Source organism: Xyrauchen texanus, chromosome 43 (assembly GCF_025860055.1).
Source record: "Xyrauchen texanus isolate HMW12.3.18 chromosome 43, RBS_HiC_50CHRs, whole genome shotgun sequence".
Taxonomy (NCBI): domain Eukaryota; kingdom Metazoa; phylum Chordata; class Actinopteri; order Cypriniformes; family Catostomidae; genus Xyrauchen; species Xyrauchen texanus.
Genome location: NC_068318.1, coordinates 24,552,259 through 24,574,813, shown reverse-complemented (window position 1 = coordinate 24,574,813; position 22,555 = coordinate 24,552,259). Strand labels below are relative to the sequence as shown.

The following is a 22,555-nucleotide window of genomic DNA, read 5'->3' as shown; positions in this document are numbered from 1 at the left end:
TCCGATTGTGTAATTAATTACATTTTTCAGGTTGATTTAGTCAGATTTAAGAAAAAATATTTAATTAACCAGTTATTTTAGATCTTACCAAATTAAAAAAAAAAATTACAGTGTAGTATTTGCTGTCTGTAATAATTTGATAGAGTTAAAATCCTTTCTGAAGGAATTTCCATGATGGTCCATGCTGGTTAGTGCTGGTTTGGTGCTGGTGTAGCTGGTGGGAAAACATTGCCATGTAGAAAATAAAGCAAAAATGCTGGTCAACCATCACAGTCTTTCTGATGAAGCTGGTTGACCAAATGAAGGTTTGCTGGTTAATCTCTGTACCAGCATGCAAGCATTTCATGCTGGCAACCAGAATGCAAAACATTACAGATGCTTGTAGTTAGCGAAGCTGGTCTTTTCAATTGTGATATATTGAAGTTTTTATGCAATATGCTCATGTCCGTATCTGGCATTATGTATGGTTATCTTCACTAGCTGGTCTGGGAACTGTTTTGAACTTTTCTCTTTTTTAGGGTTTTGGATAGGAATACCAGACCTACAGCAGATAATCTTAAGTAGCTTTCATTTTGTCAATCAAATCACTTAAATGCATTCATAGAATGTTTGAACTTTTTTGCTTTGAGTTTGAACTTTTCTTTGTATATTATCAATCTGCTCCATTCTGTTTAATTTTCATGCCTCTTTGTCAGTCTGTATAAACTCAGGCTCAATTACTTAATGCGTCTCCCCTCCAATGTGTAAAAGAAGTTTTTATTCACATAAACCAAGATGAAGCACTGTGTCATGTTTGAACTGTAGGGTTGTTTGAGAGTGCATGTTTGTGTGATTGAGGGTATAATTAATCATGGATAAATTGACTTTGTAATTTGAGCTCATGGTCGAGCAAGGTAGGTGAGGTAAACAAAAACACTAGGTAGTAATTTAGTCCTGTAGTACTGATCTGGAGGCGGGTCATTCTCAGGGAATGAGAGTGTCAGTTGTGGCAGAAAAATTCCAACCATCCACCTATCCATGTCATGTGTCATTTTTATTTTGTTTTACTTTTAAATGTCTGTGCATGTAAAAATAAACCGCCCCATTTTGACTTCTTTCAAACAGCCGAATAGACTTTAAAATGAAGAAGTCTGACAGTACCAAATCTCTGCTGATCAAATCAGAGCAGCTCCTGCGAATTGAGGATCATGACTTCGCCATGAGGCCTGGTTTTGGAGGTGAGGAAATCTGGCCCTTTCCAAAGCCACTTATAAATCTCTTATTACCTCCCATTAGTTTTGACTTTCCAAAATAGGTAGCAATGGGAGTGTTTATCTACACAGATTCTTATATACAACTATACAAGTTAGACCTTGTAACATTCTTGTGTAATGGGCTTAATGTGTCATTTTGGTGACTTTGAATGACATTTCTGATATTAAATGTTTTCTAGGCAACAGCTGTTACACATCGTGACATGTATCAACAGCACTACAGTAATACAACTGAAGGGAGCAAAGAGAGAACAATGTGGAAAGATAGGGCAATTTCAAGAGAGAGAGAGAGAGAGAGTAACAATGTGATTATCTAAAAGATCGCTGGGAATCCAAAGTGATGTCTTTTAGTGTCAGAAATCCACACACCTCACCCTTTGATGGTAATTTTCATTGTCACTTTTATGTAATCAAAAGCAAATGACCATAAATGTTAACTGAAATTAAGTTTTATTCGTTATCAACCTTTTAATATATATATATTGGAATATTGAAGCATGTTGTGGCGAGAAAGAAATTATTTATACTTGCTGCTGTTATGGGACAGTATATGTCTATTGAGTATATAACCTATTCAGAATAAGGTTAAATAAAATCTTCTGCCTCTGTTACACTGGATGAATTTGAGATTAAGAGCTTTAAAAGTCACAGTGAGGCAAACGGCCAGAGCGTGACTCAGTGACTACAGAGATTGTCATAGGAATGTAGGTTAGAGTGTCATATGCAATGCGTCCACATCAGTCCTAAAAAAAACTTCTGACCCAGATTGGTAGCAGTGCCAAGCAGACACTGAGGACAGATGTGTTTTATACACAGTAATCTGGATTATAATACCAGTAGTTTGCTGAGAATGCTTTTGGAAAATGGCTAAATCTTGCTGGGTAGCCAGCGGTTACAGAATTGAGAATAAGAAAACAATTCAGTCATTCAATCAAATAATCTACTTGCTGAGTCTTTCTCTGTTCTCTATGTGATTCCGGGTCCATTTAGGTAACGTATAAGGTATTATTTAAAGGAGAGATATGCAATTTTTTCTCTGTTAAAATACTTTCACATGACAACTTGCCATACAGAGATAACTATACATAAGATATTTGTAGGTTTAAAAGATAATGTTTGTGTGACATCATGCACCTGCATCTCGGCAAAATTGGAGTTGAGAATTTCTGCACGAGCCTACAAGATGTAATTCTGACTTAAAGATGCATTCCATTGCACTTTTCCTAGTAGAAAGTTGTAAAATCCGACTTTCCAAGTTGAATGGAACGCAGCACTAATCTTTTGGTTTTAAAAGATATGTTTGCAGACACAGTGGTTTAAAGACAAACACTGTGTCTGCATTGCTAGCAATATGCCAGTTTCAGTCATCTTTTGTTTCTTTTTTTATGCTATATCAATGAAAAGATGAATATAATTTTAATTTATTTTCATCACTAATGTGTCTGTAAAATGACATGACATCAGCTGGTTAGCAAAAAGAAAATACACAAAATGATTTACTGTCCTCAAGTTGTGCCTCGTTGTTTTTTCCCCCATCGAATCTTAAAGTAATCTTTTCTTCAAGAAAAGCTGCTTTTTTTCCATACAAAAACACCACCATATTAAAATACCATAAAAGTCCATACAACACTAAGCTTTTCTATGGCCCCAGAAAGCTTGGAACATTGTGCACTTGTCATTTGGACTTCTGTTAAGATGTCTTTATGCTGAACCTTTAATCAGGGCTGTAACCGCAATATACATTGTGAGGGACAAGTCCCCTCCAATAATCTCCTAATAATTGATATCCTTGTTGCTGTTCTGCTGTAGACCATTATGCATCTAGTTGTCTTTAAGTTGTTGCAGGAATAACATAAAGTTTAAAAATATATATATATTTAGCGTGCTCAGTAGTCTAACACCACTCATCAATGTCATTTCAGATAGCCAGTCAAATTGATGAAGGCGGGAGTCAAGTTTAAGAAGCTAAGTGGGAACATTGGGGATTATTCCAGTGCCATGCATCAGCTTGCAGTTCAGTTTAAGAGTGTTAATGTCATGCAAGATGAAAGTATCTAACTAACAACTAAATTTGACCACGGTTTTATGATTAAAATGTTGTACCAACCGAAATTAATCTATTCACCATTTGGCAAATTCGCAGTCTTGAATTGAAAATATGTCATGTACATTCGGATGTCATTCATAATTGTGAATGTGAAAACATTAACAGAGCCGTTTTCAGCATGTCAGGCTTAAGATAAAGCACAAATGCGTGTGTATTGTAAAGGAATTGAATGAATGTGGTAATCTGGCAGGTTTTATAGGAGCTTTTAAGAAAACTCACTTGACATTGTCTAAGAAAATTATAAATAAAACACAAAGTAGAGCGTTATCCCCATCAGATTAGAAATGTGCCTTGAGGCTTCCATAGAGTTTTTAGGATATGACAAGGACAGACTAGTGTCATATATGTTTATTGCAAATATTATTAGGTAATCATGAACAATCAATTTAAGATTTTCTAAATCATTTCTTTGTCTTTAATTAATTCTGAATTTTGTACAGCATCTTGTGCAATCTTTTTATAAGAAACTGTTTTATTTTGAGTTATTCTTGTCAGGCCTGTGCTCAAAAAGGAGCCATCAGTTAAAGTAGTTCACCCAAAAATGGAAAATGTACTTTTACTCAGCCCTGACTATAGCAAAACTTCATGAAATGTCACTCAACTCTTTGCACAACTGCATGAGGATGAATTGCATCAAATATATTCTGCGGGGGTGCGCTGAGTGCTTCTGAGTTTATTTTTCTTGGATCTTCAAAATTCACAGAATTACTGCAACATCATAACCATGCACTGCAAGACTGCAAAAACTTCTTAAAATTGCATATGTAATGGCTATATATATATATCTACACATACCTTGTTGACATGTTATCGCTTCATAATAAAACCATCCAACGGATAAAGAGCTCTGCATCGGGGTCGAAGAAATACAGGTAGAATGTGTTAACAGAAAAATTTTAAAGTATCGTGTCTATCTTGGATATGCAAAATCCAGCCGGATAGCAAGGAACGTGTGCTCTAAAAAAACATTATATTGTAATCATCATTTCCTTTTTATCAATTGTTATACTTTTTGTTTTTGCATGTATATGCATTTAATAAATAAATTAAAATACCACATTATACAGCTTCATAACAGCTTAAAATAACTGAATGTTTTGTTGATGAAGTGGTACCTTAATGCACTGCACTCCACTGATTTATGTACAGTATATATGGTATATACAGTTGAAGTCAGAAGTTTACATACATCTTTGCCAAATACATTTAAACTTAGTTTTTCACAGTTCGTGACATTTAATTGTAGAAAACTTTCCCTGTCTTAGGTCAGTTAGGATCACTACATTATTTTAAGAAAGTGAAATGTCAGAATAATTGTAGAGAGAATGATTTATTTCAGTTTTTATTTCTTTCATCACATTCCCAGTGGATCAGAAGTTTACAAACAATTAGTTAGTATTTGGTAGCATTGCCTTCAAATTGTTTAACTTGGTTTGAACCTATTGGGTAGCCTTCCACAAGCTTCTCTCAATAAGTTGCTGGAATTTTGGCCCATTTCTCCAGACAGAACTGGTGTAACTGAGTCAGGTTTCTCCTTGGTCACACACGTTTTTTCAGTTCTGCACATCAGATTGAGGTCAGGGCTTTGTGATGGCCACTCCAATACCTTGACTTTGTTGTCCTTAAGCCATTTTGCCACAACTTTGAAGGTATGCTTGTCAATTTGGAAGACCAATTTGCGACCAAGCTTTAACTTCCAGGCTGATGTCTTGAGATTTAGCTTCAATATATCCACATAATTTTCCTTCCTCATAATGTCATTTATTTTGTGAAGTGCACCAGTACCTCCTGAAGCAAAGCACCCCCACAACATGATGCTGCCACCTCCATGCTTCACAGTTGGGATGGTGTTCTTCGGCTTGCAAGCCTAACCCTTTTTCCTCCAAACATAACAATGGTGATTATGCCCAAAATGTAAAAATTTTGTTTCATCAGACCAGAGGACCTTTCTCCAAAAAGTAAGATCTCTGTCCCCATGTGCACTTGCAAATTGTAGTCTGGGTTTTGTTATGGCATTTTGGAGCATTGGCTTCTTCCTTGCTGAGCAGCCTTTTAAGTTATGTCGATACAGGACTCATATTACTGTGGATATAGATACTTGTTTACCTGTTTCCTCCATCATCTTCACAAGATCATTTGCTGTTGTTCTGGCATTGATTTGCACTTTTTGCTTCGAACTACATTCATCTCTAGGAGACAGAATGCTTCTCCTTCCTGAGCGGTATGATGGCTGAGTGGTCCCATGGTGTTTATACTTGCATACTATTGTTGGTACAGATAAAAGTGGTAGCTTCAGGTTTTTGGAAATTGCTCCCAAGGATGAACCAGGCTTGTGTAGGTCCACAAATGTTTTTTTTCTTGGCTGATTTCTTTAGATTTTCCCATGATGTCAAGCAAAGAGGCATTGAGTTTGAAGGTAGGCCTTAAAATGCATCCACAGGTACACCTCCTATCAGAAGCTAACTGGCTAAATGTCCAAAGGCTTGACATCATTTTCTGGAATTTTGCAAGCTGCTTAAAGGCAAAGTTAACTTAGTGTACCGACCCACTGGAATTGTGATATAGTCAATTTAGAATGAAACAATCTGTAAACAATTGTTGGAAAAATTACTTGTGTCATGCACAAAGTAGATGTCCTAAATGACTTGCCAAAACTATAGTTTGCTCATATTAAATCTGTGGAGTGGTTAAAAAAAATTTTTAATGGGGGCCTGGGTAGCTCAGCGAGTATTGACGCTGACTACCACCCCTATACAGAGTTGGGGAGTAACGAAATACAAGTAACGGGAATATGTATTTAAAATTCAATATATAAGTAAGTGTATTCCACTACAGTTACAGTTTAAATCATTGGTATTTAGAATACAGTTACATTCAAAATGTAGTTTGATTACTGAAGAGATTACTTTGCATTTTATTGTCATTTATTTCATTTAATATTTAGTCCTTTCAGATGGAAAAATGTATACCTACTGTATAAATGATGCGGTCCAAAGTGCATTTGAACAGCGGTGAAACAATTTCTTATGATGTGTTACATTCATACGAGCAGACAGAGAAGTAAGTTTGAAGAAAGTTTGGAGTAGAAGAAATAGAAATAAACCTTGTGTAAATTGTCAGCTTTACGCTAAGCTAAAATGCTAAAATGCTAAAATGCACGTTACCAGGCACTAACATATTTTTTTATCAAGAAAATTCACGTTGGATCATAATACATTTTTTCTAGTAAGACCTTTGATATTTGGGCAAAAATCATATTATATATATAAATATCATATATATATATATATATATATATATATATATATATATATATATATATATATATATATATATATATATATATATATGCATACATACATACACAAGCAGCCAAAAATTTGGAAAAATGTACAGATAATTCACCAAAGTGGCATTCAACTGATCACAAAGTTTAGTCAGGACATTACTGATGTAAAAAAAGAGCACCATCACTGAAGACAGACTTAATTTCCAGTAGCCATCACTCCAACACCTTATCCTTGATTAATCATGCTAAATTGCTAATTTGGTACTAGAAAATCTCTTGCCATTATATCAAATACTGCTGAAATCTATTTGGTTTGCTTAACATTGCTTAACATTTTTGTGTTTGTTTTTTAGTTGCCACCGTAAGAAATAGTGTCTTAATTGCATGTCTTAAGGTAAATATTAGGTCAGAAATGACTAAAAAATGTATTGCTTTCTCTAGAAAATCGTCAGTCGATCATTGTTGTGAGGAATGAAGGCTATACAATGCTTGAAATTGCCACAAAACAAATAAAAAATTTAAGGTTGCATACAAAGGTGTACACTTTGTCTTCAAAGACAAATGACAACAGGCTCTAACAATTGCAGAATCAGAATCAGAATGAGCTTCATTGCCAAGAATGCTTACACATACTAGGAGTATGTCTTGGTTGCAGAAGCTTCCAGTGCACAAACAATAAAGCAACAAGACATGATGATTGAGCATTTGAAGCAGCATGGGACTTCACACTGCTCCAGTGATCTATTGAAGATAAGTGTGAAAATGAGGGCCAGCTGGTTAGCACAGGATTTTAGTCAAGTGGGTGAAACACCACCTGGGCCCTGTGCTGTGCTTTGCTTGTCTTTTGTTTTAAGTAGTCACTGCACACCTCCTCTTCACAGATCTTAAGCGCAGGTTGAGTAGCAGGATTGGGGAGGAGGGGGTTTGCAGTAGGTGTTGATGTTTGAGCGGGTGTGGGGTGTGAGATTGAGCCTTTCAAATCTACAGTAGAACACATTCAGGTCGTCAACCAGTTGTTGGTCCGCTACAGTGTTGTGGGTTGGAGTCTTGTAGTTAGTAAGTTGTTTCTGGCCACTTCACACTGATGCAGAGTAATTAGCTGAAAACTTGTTTTTCAGCTTCTCAGAGTATCTTCTTTTAGCCACTCTGATTTCCTTATTCAGTGTGTTCCTGGCCTGATTGTACAAGATTTTATCCACACCTCTGTAAGCATCCTCTTTTGCCTGATGAAGCTGCCAGGGTTCTGCTGTAAACCATGGTTTATCATTGTTGTATGTTAATAAGTCCTATAAGGAATGCTTATATCCTCACAAACACTGATACATTATGTCACAGTATCTGTGAGCTCATCCAGATTGGTGTCTGCTGCCTCAAATCACTCCAATCAGTGCAGTCAAAGCAGACTTGTAGGTCCAGCTCTGCTTCACGGTCCATTTCTTTACAATTTTTACTACAGGTTTTGCTGATTTACTTTCTGCCTGTAGGTTGGAAGAAGATGAACAGACAGTAATCAGACAGTCCCAAAGCTGCTCTAGGCATAGAACAATATGCATCCTTTATTGATGTGTAGCAATGATCCAGTATATTTCTGTCTCTGCTTGGGCATGTACTGTGCTGTTTGTATTTGGGCAGTTCACGTGTGAGGTTTGCTTTGTTAAAATTCCAAATAAAAATAATAACTGAGTCCGGGTATTGTTGTTCCATGTCTGTTGCAGCGCTGCGTTTACACACGCGTGTGGCGTGTTAAGGCCTACCTTCAAACTCAATGCCTCTTTGCTTGACATCATGGGAAAATCTAAAGAAATCAGCCAAGAAAAAAAACATTTGTGGACCTACACAAGCCTGGTTCATCCTTGGGAGCAATTTCCAAAAACCTGAAGCTACCACTTTTATCTGTACCAACAATAGTATGCAAGTATAAACACCATGGGACCACTCAGCCATCATACCGCTCAGGAAGGAGAAGCATTCTGTCTCCTAGAGATGAATGTAGTTCGAAGCAAAAAGTGCAAATCAATGCCAGAACAACAGCAAATGATCTTGTGAAGATGATGGAGGAAACAGGTAACGGCTTACAGTTAATAAAGAGCGCTTCCAAATTAGGACAGCAGATCTTCTTTAACGTTGTTACATCTGTACAACAACTTTCATTGATGTAAAAGCATGTTCCACCACCTCTCGTTTTCCCAGTTAGTTCTGAACAGCTGAAAGCCCGGCAGATGTAACGCACTGTCTGGAATGGCTTCACTCAGCCAGGTTTCTATGAAGCACAAGGCAGCAGAGGTTGAAAAGTCTTTGTTTGTATGGGTGAGGAGATGTAGTTCACCCGTTTTGTTAGAAAGAGAGTGGAGATTCGCTAAATTAATACTCAGCAGCACTGTTCGAAAGCCTCGCTGACAAAGCCTGACCAGCGCGCCGGCTCGTTTCCCTTGCCTGGGTCTCTTAAACAACACAGCTGCGCCTCTGACTAAAATGTCCAGCAAAATGTCTGAATAGTCAAAAACCGGGAAAAGATTGTCTGGAATGAGCTGTCGAATGTTCAGCAGTTTATCCCTGGTAAAACTGATTGGAAAAATATTATTTAACACAGGACAAACAAACAAATACAACAAAAGAACTGGAGCTCCACACCGCAGCTGCCATCCATGGTGAAGGCCAGATGTACAACTAAACAAGAGGATAAGTACATCAGAGTCTCTAGTTTGAGAAATAGACGCCTCACATGTCCTCAGCTGACAGCTTCACTGAATTCTACCTGCTTAACACCAGTTTAATGTACAACAGTAAAGAGAAGACTCAGGGGTGCAGGCCTTATGGGAAGAATTGCAAAGAATAAGCCACTTTTGAAACAGAAAAACAAAAACAAAAGATGTTAGAGTGGGCAAAGAAACAGACATTGGACAACAGATAACTGGAAAAGAGTGTCCTGGATCTTAACCCCATTGAGCTTTTGTGGGATCAGCTAGACTGTAAGATGTGTGAGAAGTGCCCAACAAGACAGCCGCATCTATGGTAAATTGTAATAGTCATTTTTCACATTATTAATGTCCTGACTATACATTGTGATCAGTTGAATTATCCACTTTGGTGAATAAAATTACCAATTTATTTCCAAATGAACATAATCTGTACATTATTCCAAACTTTTGGCCGCCTATATACACCCATATATCAGTGGTGTGCAGTGCATTAACTGGGTACCACTTCAACAACAAAAGTGTCAGTTATTTTAAGCTGTTATTAAGCAGTTTAATACAATATTTTAATTAATTAATGTATTTATTAAATGCATATACATGAAAAAATGTTTAATCGCGCGTGCGTGCGAGAGAGAGTGAGCGCTATCATCCAAGGCCGTGAGAAATATTGGCTATTTGTTATGGCTAGTCAGTATCAGGTGGTATTAGGGGAAGGGACGTTCTCATTCTAGAGAGCACTTTATTCGACAAAATATGCAAGATGAGTCACCAATATTTCTGGTCTTTTTTTCCAAGAAGTGAAAGACTGTACATTTTTAATTACATCTGCTAAAGGTAAATTTGGTGAACTTTTGAGAGTACACTTGCATGTACACTTACCGACCACTTAATTAGGTACACCCAAGCACCTACATATTCATGCGATTATCTAATCAGCCAATCGTGTGGCAGCAGTGCAGTGCATAAAAGCATGTAGATACGGGTCAGGAGATACAGTTAATGTTCACATCAACCATCAGAATGGTGAAAAAATATGATCTCAGTGATTTTGACTAATGGCATGATTGTTGGTGCCAGATGGGCTGGTTTGAGTATTCCTGTAATTGCTGATCCCCGGGAATTTTAATGAACAATAGTCTCTAGAGTTTACTCAAAATGATGCCAAAACTAAAAACATCCAGTGAACGGCATTTCTATGGACGGAAATGCCTTGTTGATGAGAGAGGTCAACAGAGAATGTCCAAACTGGTTCGAGCTGACAGAAAGGCGGTCACTCAAATAACCTCTCTTTTCAGTTGAAGTGAACAGAACAGTATCTCCCATATCACTTTATTATGACACTGCTAACTGCATGGATTTGTTCTCTAACTATTATTTACATATTCCGTTAGATCACTAATTCCACTGATGGGTTGTTGAGTTCTCTTCTGAAACTCTAGTGGAGACATGTGAGATTATACTGTAGGATATTTTTACAAGGTGGAAGGAGACTTCCTCTCCATTAAATCCCATTGCATAATATATCAAGGAGATCTCATTTGTGATTTTTCTTTTGCCCTGCAATTCGGACACTTTCTTTTCTGTTTTGTGACACCCTGGCTCAGGCTCAGCTATTCCAGTTGGTATTGACGTGCAGGTGGAAAGCATCGACAGCATCTCTGAGGTCAATATGGTGAGTGTCTGCTCTTTTATAAATTATTTTTAACCTTTACCCTGTCAGTAAGCTTTGCATGCCAACTTTGCTCAACTCCCATTTAGCATCTTCAAAGTAGTCACCCTTTGCCTAGAATGTACTCTTGACATTTTCTCAACCAATTTCTTGAGGTATCATGCTGGGATGCTTTTTAAACAGTTTTGGGCACTTATTGGCCGCTTTTATACCACTTTTAATATAAACATAGAAAACTTTTATACCACTTTTGGCAGAAGTTTTGATTTAATTTTTGTAATTGGTTTAAAGGAGTGGCTTATTCAAACAAAACAAATGACAAAATATTTTGTGTCTTTTGTATAGGACTTTACCATGACTTTGTACCTTAGACATTACTGGCAGGATGACAGACTAGCCTTCCCTTCCAGCAACAACAAAAGCAGAACGTTTGATGCTCGGCTGGTGAAAAAGATCTGGGTGCCCGACGTCTTCTTTGTTCACTCCAAGCGTTCTTTCATTCATGACACCACCATGGAAAATATAATGCTCAGAGTCTACCCAGACGGAAACATTCTTTACAGTGTCAGGTACCACGAGAGCCATTTTATCTTTATTTGAAAGGTTGTGAAACTCTAGCAATTTCCCTGCAGCATATCCATGTGTTTTCAAGTTTTGCATTAGAGTAAATGGGATGGGGTTTTTTTTCTTCTTTTTTTCAAAAAGCTATTTTCTCTTTACTTTGATGTAAACCTTTTGAAAGATTTAGGATTAAGAATTTGCTGTGAAGTTCTTAAGGGAATAATTTTAAATCACGTGGAATACAAAAGGAAAAATTTTTTATCTTTTCTACAAATGCCTGGTCATAGTAAGCTCTCACAAGAATGAAGAAACACCAAAAAAGGCACCATAAAAGTAGTCCATATGAATTGTGCATTATATTCCAAGTCATCTGAAGCCATACGTTGTCTTTGTGTGAAGAACACACCAAAATTTAAGTCTGGTAATCTTCCCCTCCACCAAAGCTCACATCAAAGTTGCATTGTGGTAAGTTAATACAAGTGTCGTTTTGACACGCAAACTTGGGCTAGATGTGAGCTTCATATTAATGGGATAGTTCACCCAAAAACGAAAATTTTCTGATGACTTTCCTTCTTGGCATCTTAGATGCGCATGACTTTCTTTCTTCTGCAGAACACAAATTAAGATTTTTGAAAAGAATATTTCAGCTCTGTAGCTCCTCATAAAGGAGTGAATTGGTGCCAGAATTTTGAAGCTCCAAAATCCACATAAAGGGAGCATAAAATAATCCACACTCCAATAGTTAAATCCATGTGTTCAGACACGATATGATAGGTGTTGGTGTGAAACAGGTCAATATTTACTGTAAGTCATTTTTATCATAAATTCTTATCTCGACCCTGTAGGGGTCGATATGCATTAAGACTGTGAATCACCAAAAACAGAAGAATAAGAATGGGAAAGTGAAACTTAAGTGGAGATTGACTGAGACCGGTAGGATAATTTATAGACTTCAATTCAGAAGACATCGATTTAACTACTGGAGTTGTCTGGAGTACTTTTATTTTGCCCTCATGTGGATTTTGGAGCTTAAAAATGTTGGCACCAATTCACTTGCATTGTATGATCCTACAGAGCTAAGAAATTCTTCTAAAAGTTTTCATTTGGGTTCAGCCGATGAAAGAAAGTCATCTTTTCACATCTGGGATGGCATGAGGGTGAGTACATGATGAGAGAATTTAAATTTTTTGGTGAACTATTCCTTTAACTATCTAAGTCATATGGACTGTTTTTGTGGTTGCTGTAGACAGGGGCGAATTAAGGTCCCTTACCGTTCCGCAGGGCTGCCCTGCCAGTCGACCAACAGGGGGTGGGGGGTGTTGTGGACTGTTATTCTATGAACATGCGTTACATGGTCGGTTTCATTATTGTCCACCTTTTTCCTTGTTTATATCACTGCCACCCACTCTTGTGTATGTTGGCAGGCGTGACTGAGCTAATTCATGTGTAGGATCAGTTTTCAGTTGAACTGCACGCAATGTTTTCATGTTTCCAAAAACACAATATCACATGTCACATGGATTAAAAGGGACATTTTCAGTCTCTTTTTAAGTGATTTGTTAAGGATGTGCCTTAGACAGAAGTGTGTGAATTGTGAATTGCAGAATCACAGTGACGGCTCTCTGCTCTATGGACTTCAGCAGGTTTCCACTTGACACACAGAACTGCTCTCTAGAGCTGGAGAGTTGTGAGTATTACAATCTGTGAGAAAGTGAGAGTGGGTATGTGTGTGGGCATGTAGAATATAAAAACACTGCACAGTAAGTACTGTCAACACAGTAAAAGGAAGTAATTAGTAAAAAATACCAGTATACCTCTAAATATCAGTGTGATTACAGTGATGAAAAAATATGCACCGATATGTGAAAGGAATAGTTCACCCAAAAAGGAAAATTATTTTCCAAACCCATGAAAATGTAATTCCAAAACCATATGACTTTCTTTTGTGGATCACAAAAGGAGAAATGTTTAAGAATGGTCCTGATATAACTCATTATACAATGAAAGCATGCATTCACAAAGGCCTGTCAAGCTCCTAAAAGGACAAAAAGCCTCATGTAAGCGCCACATAAGTAATCTAGGATGGTCTTCTGTAGTCAGATAATAGCTTTGTTTGAAGGACAGACTGAAATTGTACTTTTTTTTTTTTTACAGATAATCTTTATCTATGCAGTAACTATCAAAACTTATTTGCACTTTCGCATATTTGATAATTAAGGTCATAAAAGGTTTAAGCATAAACAGATCGGCACATGCACCTAGTTTTTTGCCATTACCTTTACTGCTGTACTTATTGGCTTGTCCAATATGCGCAAGTGTTGTGAGCATGACCGTTTACGTTTTGATGTCAAAAGCAGAGAATAAACCGATAATTTCATATCTCATGTAAACTTGGTATTCGCGCATTGTTGGATTTTTGAATTAGCTGATTTTTGGTATTTAAAGGGATAGTTCACTCAAAAGAGACATTTCTCTCATTTATACACCCTCATGCCATCCCAGATGTGACTTACTTTCTTCTTCTGAACACAAATATTTTTAGAAGAATATCTCAGCTCTGTTGGTCCATTCAACGCAAGGGAATGGTGGCTAGAATTTGAAGCTAAAAAAAAAAGCACATAAAGGCATCTTAAATGTAAACCATGAGAATCTGATGGTTTAATTCATGTCTTCAGAAGCCATATGATAAGTGCTGGTGAGAAACAGATCAATACTTAAGTTCTTTTTCACTATAAATGTTCACTTCCACATTCTTCTTCTTTTGTTTTTGGCGATTCACGTTCTTCGTGTATTTCGCCACCTAATGAACAGGGGGAAAATTTATAGTAAAAAAGGACTTAAAAATGACGTTTCTCACCCACACCTATAATAGCGCTTCTGAAGACGGATTTAACCACTGTAGTTGTATGGATTACTTTTATGCTGCCTTTATATGCTTTTTAGAGCTGAAAACCCTTGTCACCTACAAAGAGATATTTTTTCAGTGTTCAGCAGAAGAAAGAAAGTCATACACATCTTGGATGGCATGAGGATAAGTAAATGATGAAAGACTTTTATTGAATATTGAATATGCACTTGTGCGAATAAGATTTGTGAGCTACTGCAGAGAGGAAGATTTTCAGTGAATATAGATATTGAATATGGTACACAAGTCATATAGACTACTTTTATGGTGCTTTTTTGGAGCCTGACAGTTACTACATACTTTTGTTGTATGAAAAAAGCAGCATGCACATTCTTCAAAACTTCCTTTTGTGTTCAGATTTGGAACGACCGGAGGAGGAGTATATGATGACAGAATTTTCATTTTTGGGTGAACTTTCCCATGTGTTTATGGCTTGGAATTGTGTCATCAATTCTATATCATAAAGAGTTTCAGTCATATTTAATCTGCTTCATACAGGCCTCATTGTTGCAGAAATACACATTGTGCATAGACACACACACATATATAAATACACAAATGCAGTTCACTTTATCACATGACCACACATCTCTGTCTCTTTCACAAACATATACATTTGCATGGACCTCAGTTTCAGAGGAGAGATGATGGAGCTTGTCTTGAGGCTCTGTGCTCTCTCCTCTGAGGGATGCTGCCCATGTATCTTCTAAGAGAGTTTGCAGTCTTATGACTACCGACCCCCCTTCCCCCATGTTTTTGCTCTCTTGAAGACGCATACAATGAGAATGACCTCATGCTCTATTGGAAGAATGGGAACAATTCATTAAGGACTGAAGAGATTGCACTCTCGCAGTTTTTTATTGAAGAATTCCACCCTTCCTACGGGCTAGCCTTCTACAGCAGCACCGGTATGTGTGCTTCACTTCACTTCATTCTGCATCCATTTATTACCATAGTGTCACATGCTTTATCGTAGCAAACCTACATAGAGCCAGGAGAATGAGAAGTCCCAGCTTTTCTGGTTTGGGTATATCTAACTCTGCTGCATTCTACTCTCTCCGTCTTGTTTTGTAGTTGTAATAAGCAAGCATCCCTATCCCAAAGTATTCAACTTTTCTTTCTTTCTTTCTTTTCTTTTCTTTCTTTACCTGTTCTCAATGGTCTTGTGCTTTCTCTCTCTCAGGCTGGTATAACAGGCTGTACATAAACTTCATCCTCAGAAGGCACATTTTTTTCTTCATGCTGCAAACATACTTTCCGACAATGCTAATGGTCATGCTCTCCTGGGTGTCATTCTGGATAGACAGGAGAGCTGTCCCGGCTAGAGTCTCTCTAGGTAAACATTTGAATGTAAAATATGCCTAACAAGGAGCAAGATAATGCAGTCTGTTATTATCTTAAACTTTATAAATTAATTTAAAAGTGACTACAGTTCAGATAGATTTATAACAATAATTATCTACCCTATCCAGGAACAAGCTCAGACCGGTTTAGAGAGAATAGAATTAAATGACCTAGAAAACACCTAGATACTCTTTAGACAACCAGAAAGTTCCTCTTTTCACACAGGTTGATGACATTACATTGAGACATAATGCTGTGGTTTATCAACAGAATGAAAGGATTCCACCGCAACTTTTATTCTAAAGGGTTTATCTTAAAGGGATAGTTCACCCAAAAATGAAAATTCTCTCATCATTTACTCCTCCTCAATGCAAGTGAATGGTGACCATAACGCAAAACACATAAAGGCAGCATAAAAGTAATCCATAAGACTTCTTTTTATACCATAAATCTCCACCTACAGCCTGAACCAGTAGGTGACTGAATGTGGAAGTGAAAGTGTAGACGTAAAGTACATTTACTTTTATGCTACTTTTATGTCCTTTTTGGAGCTTCAAAGATTTGGTCTCCATTCACTTGCATTGTATGGCCCTACAGAGCTGATATTTTCTACTAAAAATCTTTGTTTTTGTTTTGCAGAACAATGAAAGTCATACACATCTGGGATAGCATGAGGGGGAGTAAATGATGAGAGAATGTTCAGTTTTGGGTGAACCAGACCTTTAAATTCAGTTCATTAGAATTACTGTGGGGATACAATGAATCCAATGTAGTTGCAAGAGGAAATTAAGGTTGCAAAACTTTAAAGAAAACATTACTCTTTAACGAAACCAAATAGTCCCTTAAAAGACTTCTTGGTAAAGCTGGCTTTGGTGACATTTCAGTGCTTGAGTGTTCCTGTAACTCAACAGCTTAAGCATTGGGTCAAAGTTGATTCCCAAGAAACACACATACTGATAAGATGTATACCTTGAATTTAAGTTGCTTTGAATGAAAACATCTGCCAAAGGCATAAATGTAAACATTACACTGCTATTCCGCCTCCAATATCTGTTTAAGATTTTAGGCACAGGAATATTTGAGCCTAAACAATGGTATTGTTTTAGAACTAGAACTGGTAACTGGATAAAACCAGTCACTAAACATGTTTTAGTTGGAGAGAACTCAGTTTTGTTAATAGCTCATGTTTCCTTGTATAATTTATTCAGTTATGTAATACTGATGCAAACCTCCTCTGCTTTGAACTTGCTCGAAATATATTGTGTCTGTTGCAACACTCTTACTAGCCTATCTCTTTCTCTTTCTTGCCTCTTCTATCTCTCCCTCTCTCTCTCTCACTCTTTTGATCTTCTACTACAGGAATCACAACTGTGTTGACCATGTCTACTATAATTACGGGTGTCTCGGCATCCATGCCTCAGGTGTCTTACGTGAAGGCTGTGGACATCTACCTTTGGGCCAGTTTCTTATTCGTTTTCCTGTCGGTCATCGAATATGCTGCTGTGAACTACTTCACCACCGTGGAAGAGATGAAAAAACTTGTGAAAGGAAAGGTTAGTGTCAGGGCCAAGCATTGGAGTCATGGGCTTTATATAGGAGAGAATAGGAGATCTGGTTATCATCATTTAAATATAGCCTAATATTTGCTTTGGTTACCATGGCCAATACTGAACATTCAATTTTAAGCTACATGTCGCCCCCTGTAGTAATTTTTAGGCTATACACAATTATTGTCCTCGTATACAAAATTTGCCTGCTTCAGTGCTTAGTACATAGTTAGTTCTATGCTAAAACCTATGTAAACATAGTTTCTGCTGAAATACTTTGAATACTACAGCTATTGTTGCTACTATAAAACTGGAAATTTAGCTAAAACAAGACAACACAGATACTAAAGCTCTAAACTTTATTTAAACAAATAGGTTTTTACCTGAGCTTGGATATCAGTGTGCTGGACCTCTATCCCTTTTATTTTATTTTATATTATTTTATTCAATTTTGTTGCGTTTTTTCTGCAAAGGTACCCAACTTGGGTTAGAATGTACACATTTTCCCAAAACATATCCAAAACTGTCATCAAATAAAGAAATGAAGCAAAATCACACAAAGGGCTCTATTTTCGTGAGTGAGCAAGCAAAGTGCTACACCCTACGACCGTGCGCAACGTCATATCCAATATTCCTGAGCGCGCTATTCTAAGCAGGGATGGACTGGCCATGGGGAGAACCGGGACTTTTCCCGATTGGCCAGTCGCGAAACGGGCCACAATATGCAAAAGTGGACAGGTACATCCATGCACCTTTTGCAAGTTTTTAAAATAAACAACTAATTGATGAATGTTATTCCAAATAAATGCACAGTTCATCAGTTCTAATGAAATAAATGTATTTGGTGGACATTATTCCATATAAACGTACAACTCATCAGTGAACGTAATTTCCAATAGAGATTGCTAATGTGACGTCATCGTGACGTATTACCAGTGGTGAACGCAAAGCATTTTGGGAATCCGCGGCACAAACAGAAGGCGCCAGACTTGATTGCATGGAGGGAAGAACGCAGTGTTCAAGATGCCGTCTACCTGCTGTGTTATATACTGCAATAGTCGTTCTCACTATAGAAGTGGCATAAAGCTTAAGAACGGAGAATCCTTTTATCGTTTTCCAGCGTGGAAAAATAATAGTACAAGCCATGTTTCAGAGGTGACAAAAAGTGCGACGAATGGCATGGATAGCTGCAGTAAGGAGGCCCAAGATTACCTTCAATAACACTCCACCACACATGATGGTGTGTTCAAAGCATTTTAACAAAGTTAAATTACAGAGAGTAATTGTAAATGTTATGTTGTGGGCAAATAACCAGCGTGTTTTGTTTGATTTAACCAGACCATTAGATTTGACGTTAGGCCAATGTTAACTGTTAACTAGCATGAAATGGCTAGAAAATGAGCTTAAGTTACCAATGTACTAAAGCGTAACGTTAATCAGTTTTAAATGTTGTACATCTAGGCTACATAGCAATTTATTTGGTGACTGTGTTTGCAGGCAAACCTGCCTATGAAATGTTGGAGTGTGATCCTGACTGGGCCTGGGATATGTGGTGCCTTGTGAGGGGGAGGATAAGACTTTGCTGGATAAAATTGTGGCTGTGTGCTGTGCTTTGACCAATATGTGTCCAAGTATTGTTGTGAAGCCGTCGTGTTAGAATTATACACCATGCTCATATCTAATATGTAAATATGTTTTTTTTTTTTTTTCAAAAGATTTTGTAATGTCACTTGAATTTATAGTAATATTGAATTTTTATTGTTGAGCATAACCCCTTGAGATGAAACCTCTCGTTTTCGAGGGGGTCCACTTCTCACATGTAATGATTTTTAGCCATCTCTGTAAATAAAATACACAAAGACTGAATGAAATTCTGCCTCCTTTATCTGTATTAAGGAAGAATTGTGCAAAATCAGTTTGGATTGCAATACACAATTACATAACTTAAATGATAGTAACAACCAACTAAATTTCAGTTTCTTTACATATTTAACATGTAAATACATTTAGATGAAGACATTTATAAAGAGTCCATAGAAAAGGTAACTGGAAATGTATGAGGTAGGTTGTGGGTGATAAGTCACAGACATGTGCAAGCATCGCATTGCCATAACTCTTCTCTGGCTGGTGCGCTGTCCCACGCAACCTAAGTGGAACCACTGTATAGGACACAAGCAACCATGTCTGCAAACATTCAGGCTGTCTGCAAAAGCACCACAACACAGCCTTTTCAGGTTGACCTCCCCTGACCAGTCACTATGCTCGTAAGAATCCAGTCCTTTGATTCCCTTTATTTTCTTGTCATATCTCGTCTTTGCATTAGGATGTAGTTTTAGACGGTATGGTCCGACAATGTTTTCTTTAGCCCGCTGCATTTTGTAGGATTATATTCTGTTTTTCATGCTAATTTTTTTATTATTTTCATGCCACTAGCCTGCTATGCGATGCCAGCCCATGTAAACGGGCCAAACATACCCATAATTCTTTGCGTTCTGATGACGTTGCCGCCCAGTTGGTCACATGTCTTAGCAATCTCTATAAACACACAATTCATTGGTAAATGTTTTTCCAAATAAATACATTACATTAGTGAACGTTAAACGCACAATTAATGGGTGAAAGTTATTCCAAATAAACACACAATTCATCTGTGAAAGTAATCAAAAAATATTTTTTTACAAATTAATTTGTGAACTTAATTCAGTGAACGAAATTTCAAATAAACACACAATTCAACAATGTGTGTCATTCCAAATGAATACATTTTATTGGTGAACGTTCTTTCAAATAAATGCACAATTCTTTGGTAAATGTCATTTCAAATAATCACACAATTCATCTGTGAAAGTTATTCCAAAGAAAAAAATTTTTTCCAAATAAATAATTCATTGGTGAACGCTATTTCAAATAAACGCACAATTCATCTATAAACGTTATTGCACATAAATACATTTCATTAGTGAATGTTAAAGGCACAATTCATTGGTAAATGTTATCCCAAATAAATACATTTCATTGGTGAACGTTTTTCCAAATAAACGCTGTGGCAGGGTGAAGCTGTGATTCGTGATTCCGCACACCCGGCCCCTAATCAGGCTGATTAGCCCAAGAGGGATAAAGGCCGACTGGAGACGGCAGTGCGACAGAGAGATTTATTAGCAGCTGACCGACTCTTGTGTTTGTCTTTTTGGTCCAGTTTTATATAAAACTATTATTTATATTGTCAAGCAGGTTCCTCAAGCCGGTTCATTAAACATTATTCCAAATAATATCATTACAAATGTTTAACTTGCTCCTTCTCTGAAACGACTTTCCTTTTTGGTTGATATTACATTTCCCCCAACTTTTAAACCCCTCCCCTCCAACCACCTGGTTCCATTCTGGTAATGCACACTTCTCACATTCCAATCCATTTCTGAACAATAAAATCACGTCTCAAACAAAAAATGTTCTTGTTAGATATCCTGTTTCACTCATAAATACGAATTAAATGGGCTGCGAACAGAATTTCATGTTGATTTTAATATATAATTTTACAGCATTACATTGTGTTGAACTCCAGAAAAGACATTTACTTTATTATTATTATTATTTATCTCTTCTCTCTCTTAAAAAAGCTCCCAGTCTCCTATGACGCAAACCAGGCTATGGCATACGATGGCTGTTTTCATGATGATATTGATGTTTCACCTTTCCCTGACCTCCCAACAACACCTAGCACGATGCGAACAATCCCACCCAGGGCCTCATCCACCGAACCGCCCCCCACTGAAGGCACCAGACTCTGGAGGAAGCGTTCAGTCCGCCACAACATCAGATTCATAATGAGCAACAGCTACATGATTGACTCATATTCTAGAATCCTCTTTCCAGTTGCATACCTTCTCTTCAACATCATCTACTGGTGTATTTACTCCTGATTATCGTATAGTTTGTCTTTTTCCTGACAAGTCCATGTAAAAAGTCCAGGATGAGCCTACTGTTAGCGCACAAGATAATTTGAAGTTTAATACTGAACTGTGGGCCTGAGATGGCTATCAAACACTTCAGCTTGGGCAAGAAGCACAAGTGGCCTGAAAAAGTGGACCATGTTGATCTTCTCGGTGACATCATGTTTGTACAGTTGCTCTGAGGAGGCCTAAAAGTTTTTGATTCCTCTTTGGATCTGGAAGTCTTTTGTCTTAAATGTTCCAAACAAATTTTTGGGATGAGAATATTAATCTTATCCTGACAATCACAGTGCAATGGATGTATAAATAGCTGCTTATCTCACTTCTGTGACATTTCTCATGGAATACATCCACCACCCCAAGTCCAGCTTTATCTTCTGTAATTAATTAGGTCGAAAGGAGGAACTCAACTTGGGTGTCTTTCTCGTACCATCCCTTACGTGAGAACAAGGCTACCTGCTTTAACGTGTTCTAGATATACATGTGAACCCTGATGTGAACATACAGATGAGTAAAAGTGTAAGATAAGCTAATGAATTGTAACGATGAAATAGCCCAACTGCTAGTCTCACATAGTTAAGTAATAATAATATTAATAATAATTCCTTACATTTATATAGCGCTTTTTTATATAGTATAGGGTGAATCTCCTCAACCACCACCAGTGTGCAGCATCCGCCTGGATGATGCGATGGCAGCCATAGTTTGCCAGTACGCTAACCACACACCAGCTATTGGTGGAGAGGAGAGAGTAGAGTTATACAGCCAATTAATGGATGGGGATTATTAGGAGGCCATGATTGACAAGGGCCAGTGGGGGGAATTTGGCCAGGACATCGGGGTTACAGCTCTACTCTTTACGAGAAGTGTCCTGGGATTTTTAATGACCACAGAGAGTCAGGATCAAGGTGTAATGTCTCATCCGAAAGATGGTGTCTTTTTACATTATAGTGCGCCGTCACTATACTGGGGCTTTAGGACCCACACAGACCACAGGGTGAGCACCCCCTGCTGGCCTACCTTCTTGCAGCAACCTTAGTTTTCCCCAGGAGGTCTCCCATCCAGGTACTGGCCAGGCTCAACTCTGCTTACCTACAGTAGGCAACCACTATAAGTCACTGTTGGCAAAAGTCCAGTTCACATTACAATTCTATGGACAAAGTAAGTTTTGCGTATGAAACCCCTTGCACATGTGTTTGTGTGCTGGTATAAAAATAAAAAATAAATGAAT

General features: G+C 37.5%; 1 protein-coding gene across 1 annotated transcript; it reads left to right on the top strand.

Annotated features, from left to right (window-relative positions):
• Window positions 1-1,114: 1,114 nt before the first annotated feature.
• Window positions 1,115-22,546, top strand: gabrr3a (gamma-aminobutyric acid type A receptor subunit rho3a). Its single transcript, XM_052116097.1, has 8 exons — window positions 1,115-1,217; window positions 10,953-11,020; window positions 11,363-11,586; window positions 13,183-13,265; window positions 15,254-15,391; window positions 15,667-15,819; window positions 17,187-17,386; window positions 20,992-22,546. The coding sequence occupies exons 1-8, from the start codon at window positions 1,121-1,123 to the stop codon at window positions 21,292-21,294; spliced, it is 1,266 nt and encodes a 421-aa protein (XP_051972057.1). The 5' UTR covers window positions 1,115-1,120; the 3' UTR covers window positions 21,295-22,546.
• The last annotated feature ends 9 nt before the right edge of the window (window positions 22,547-22,555 follow it).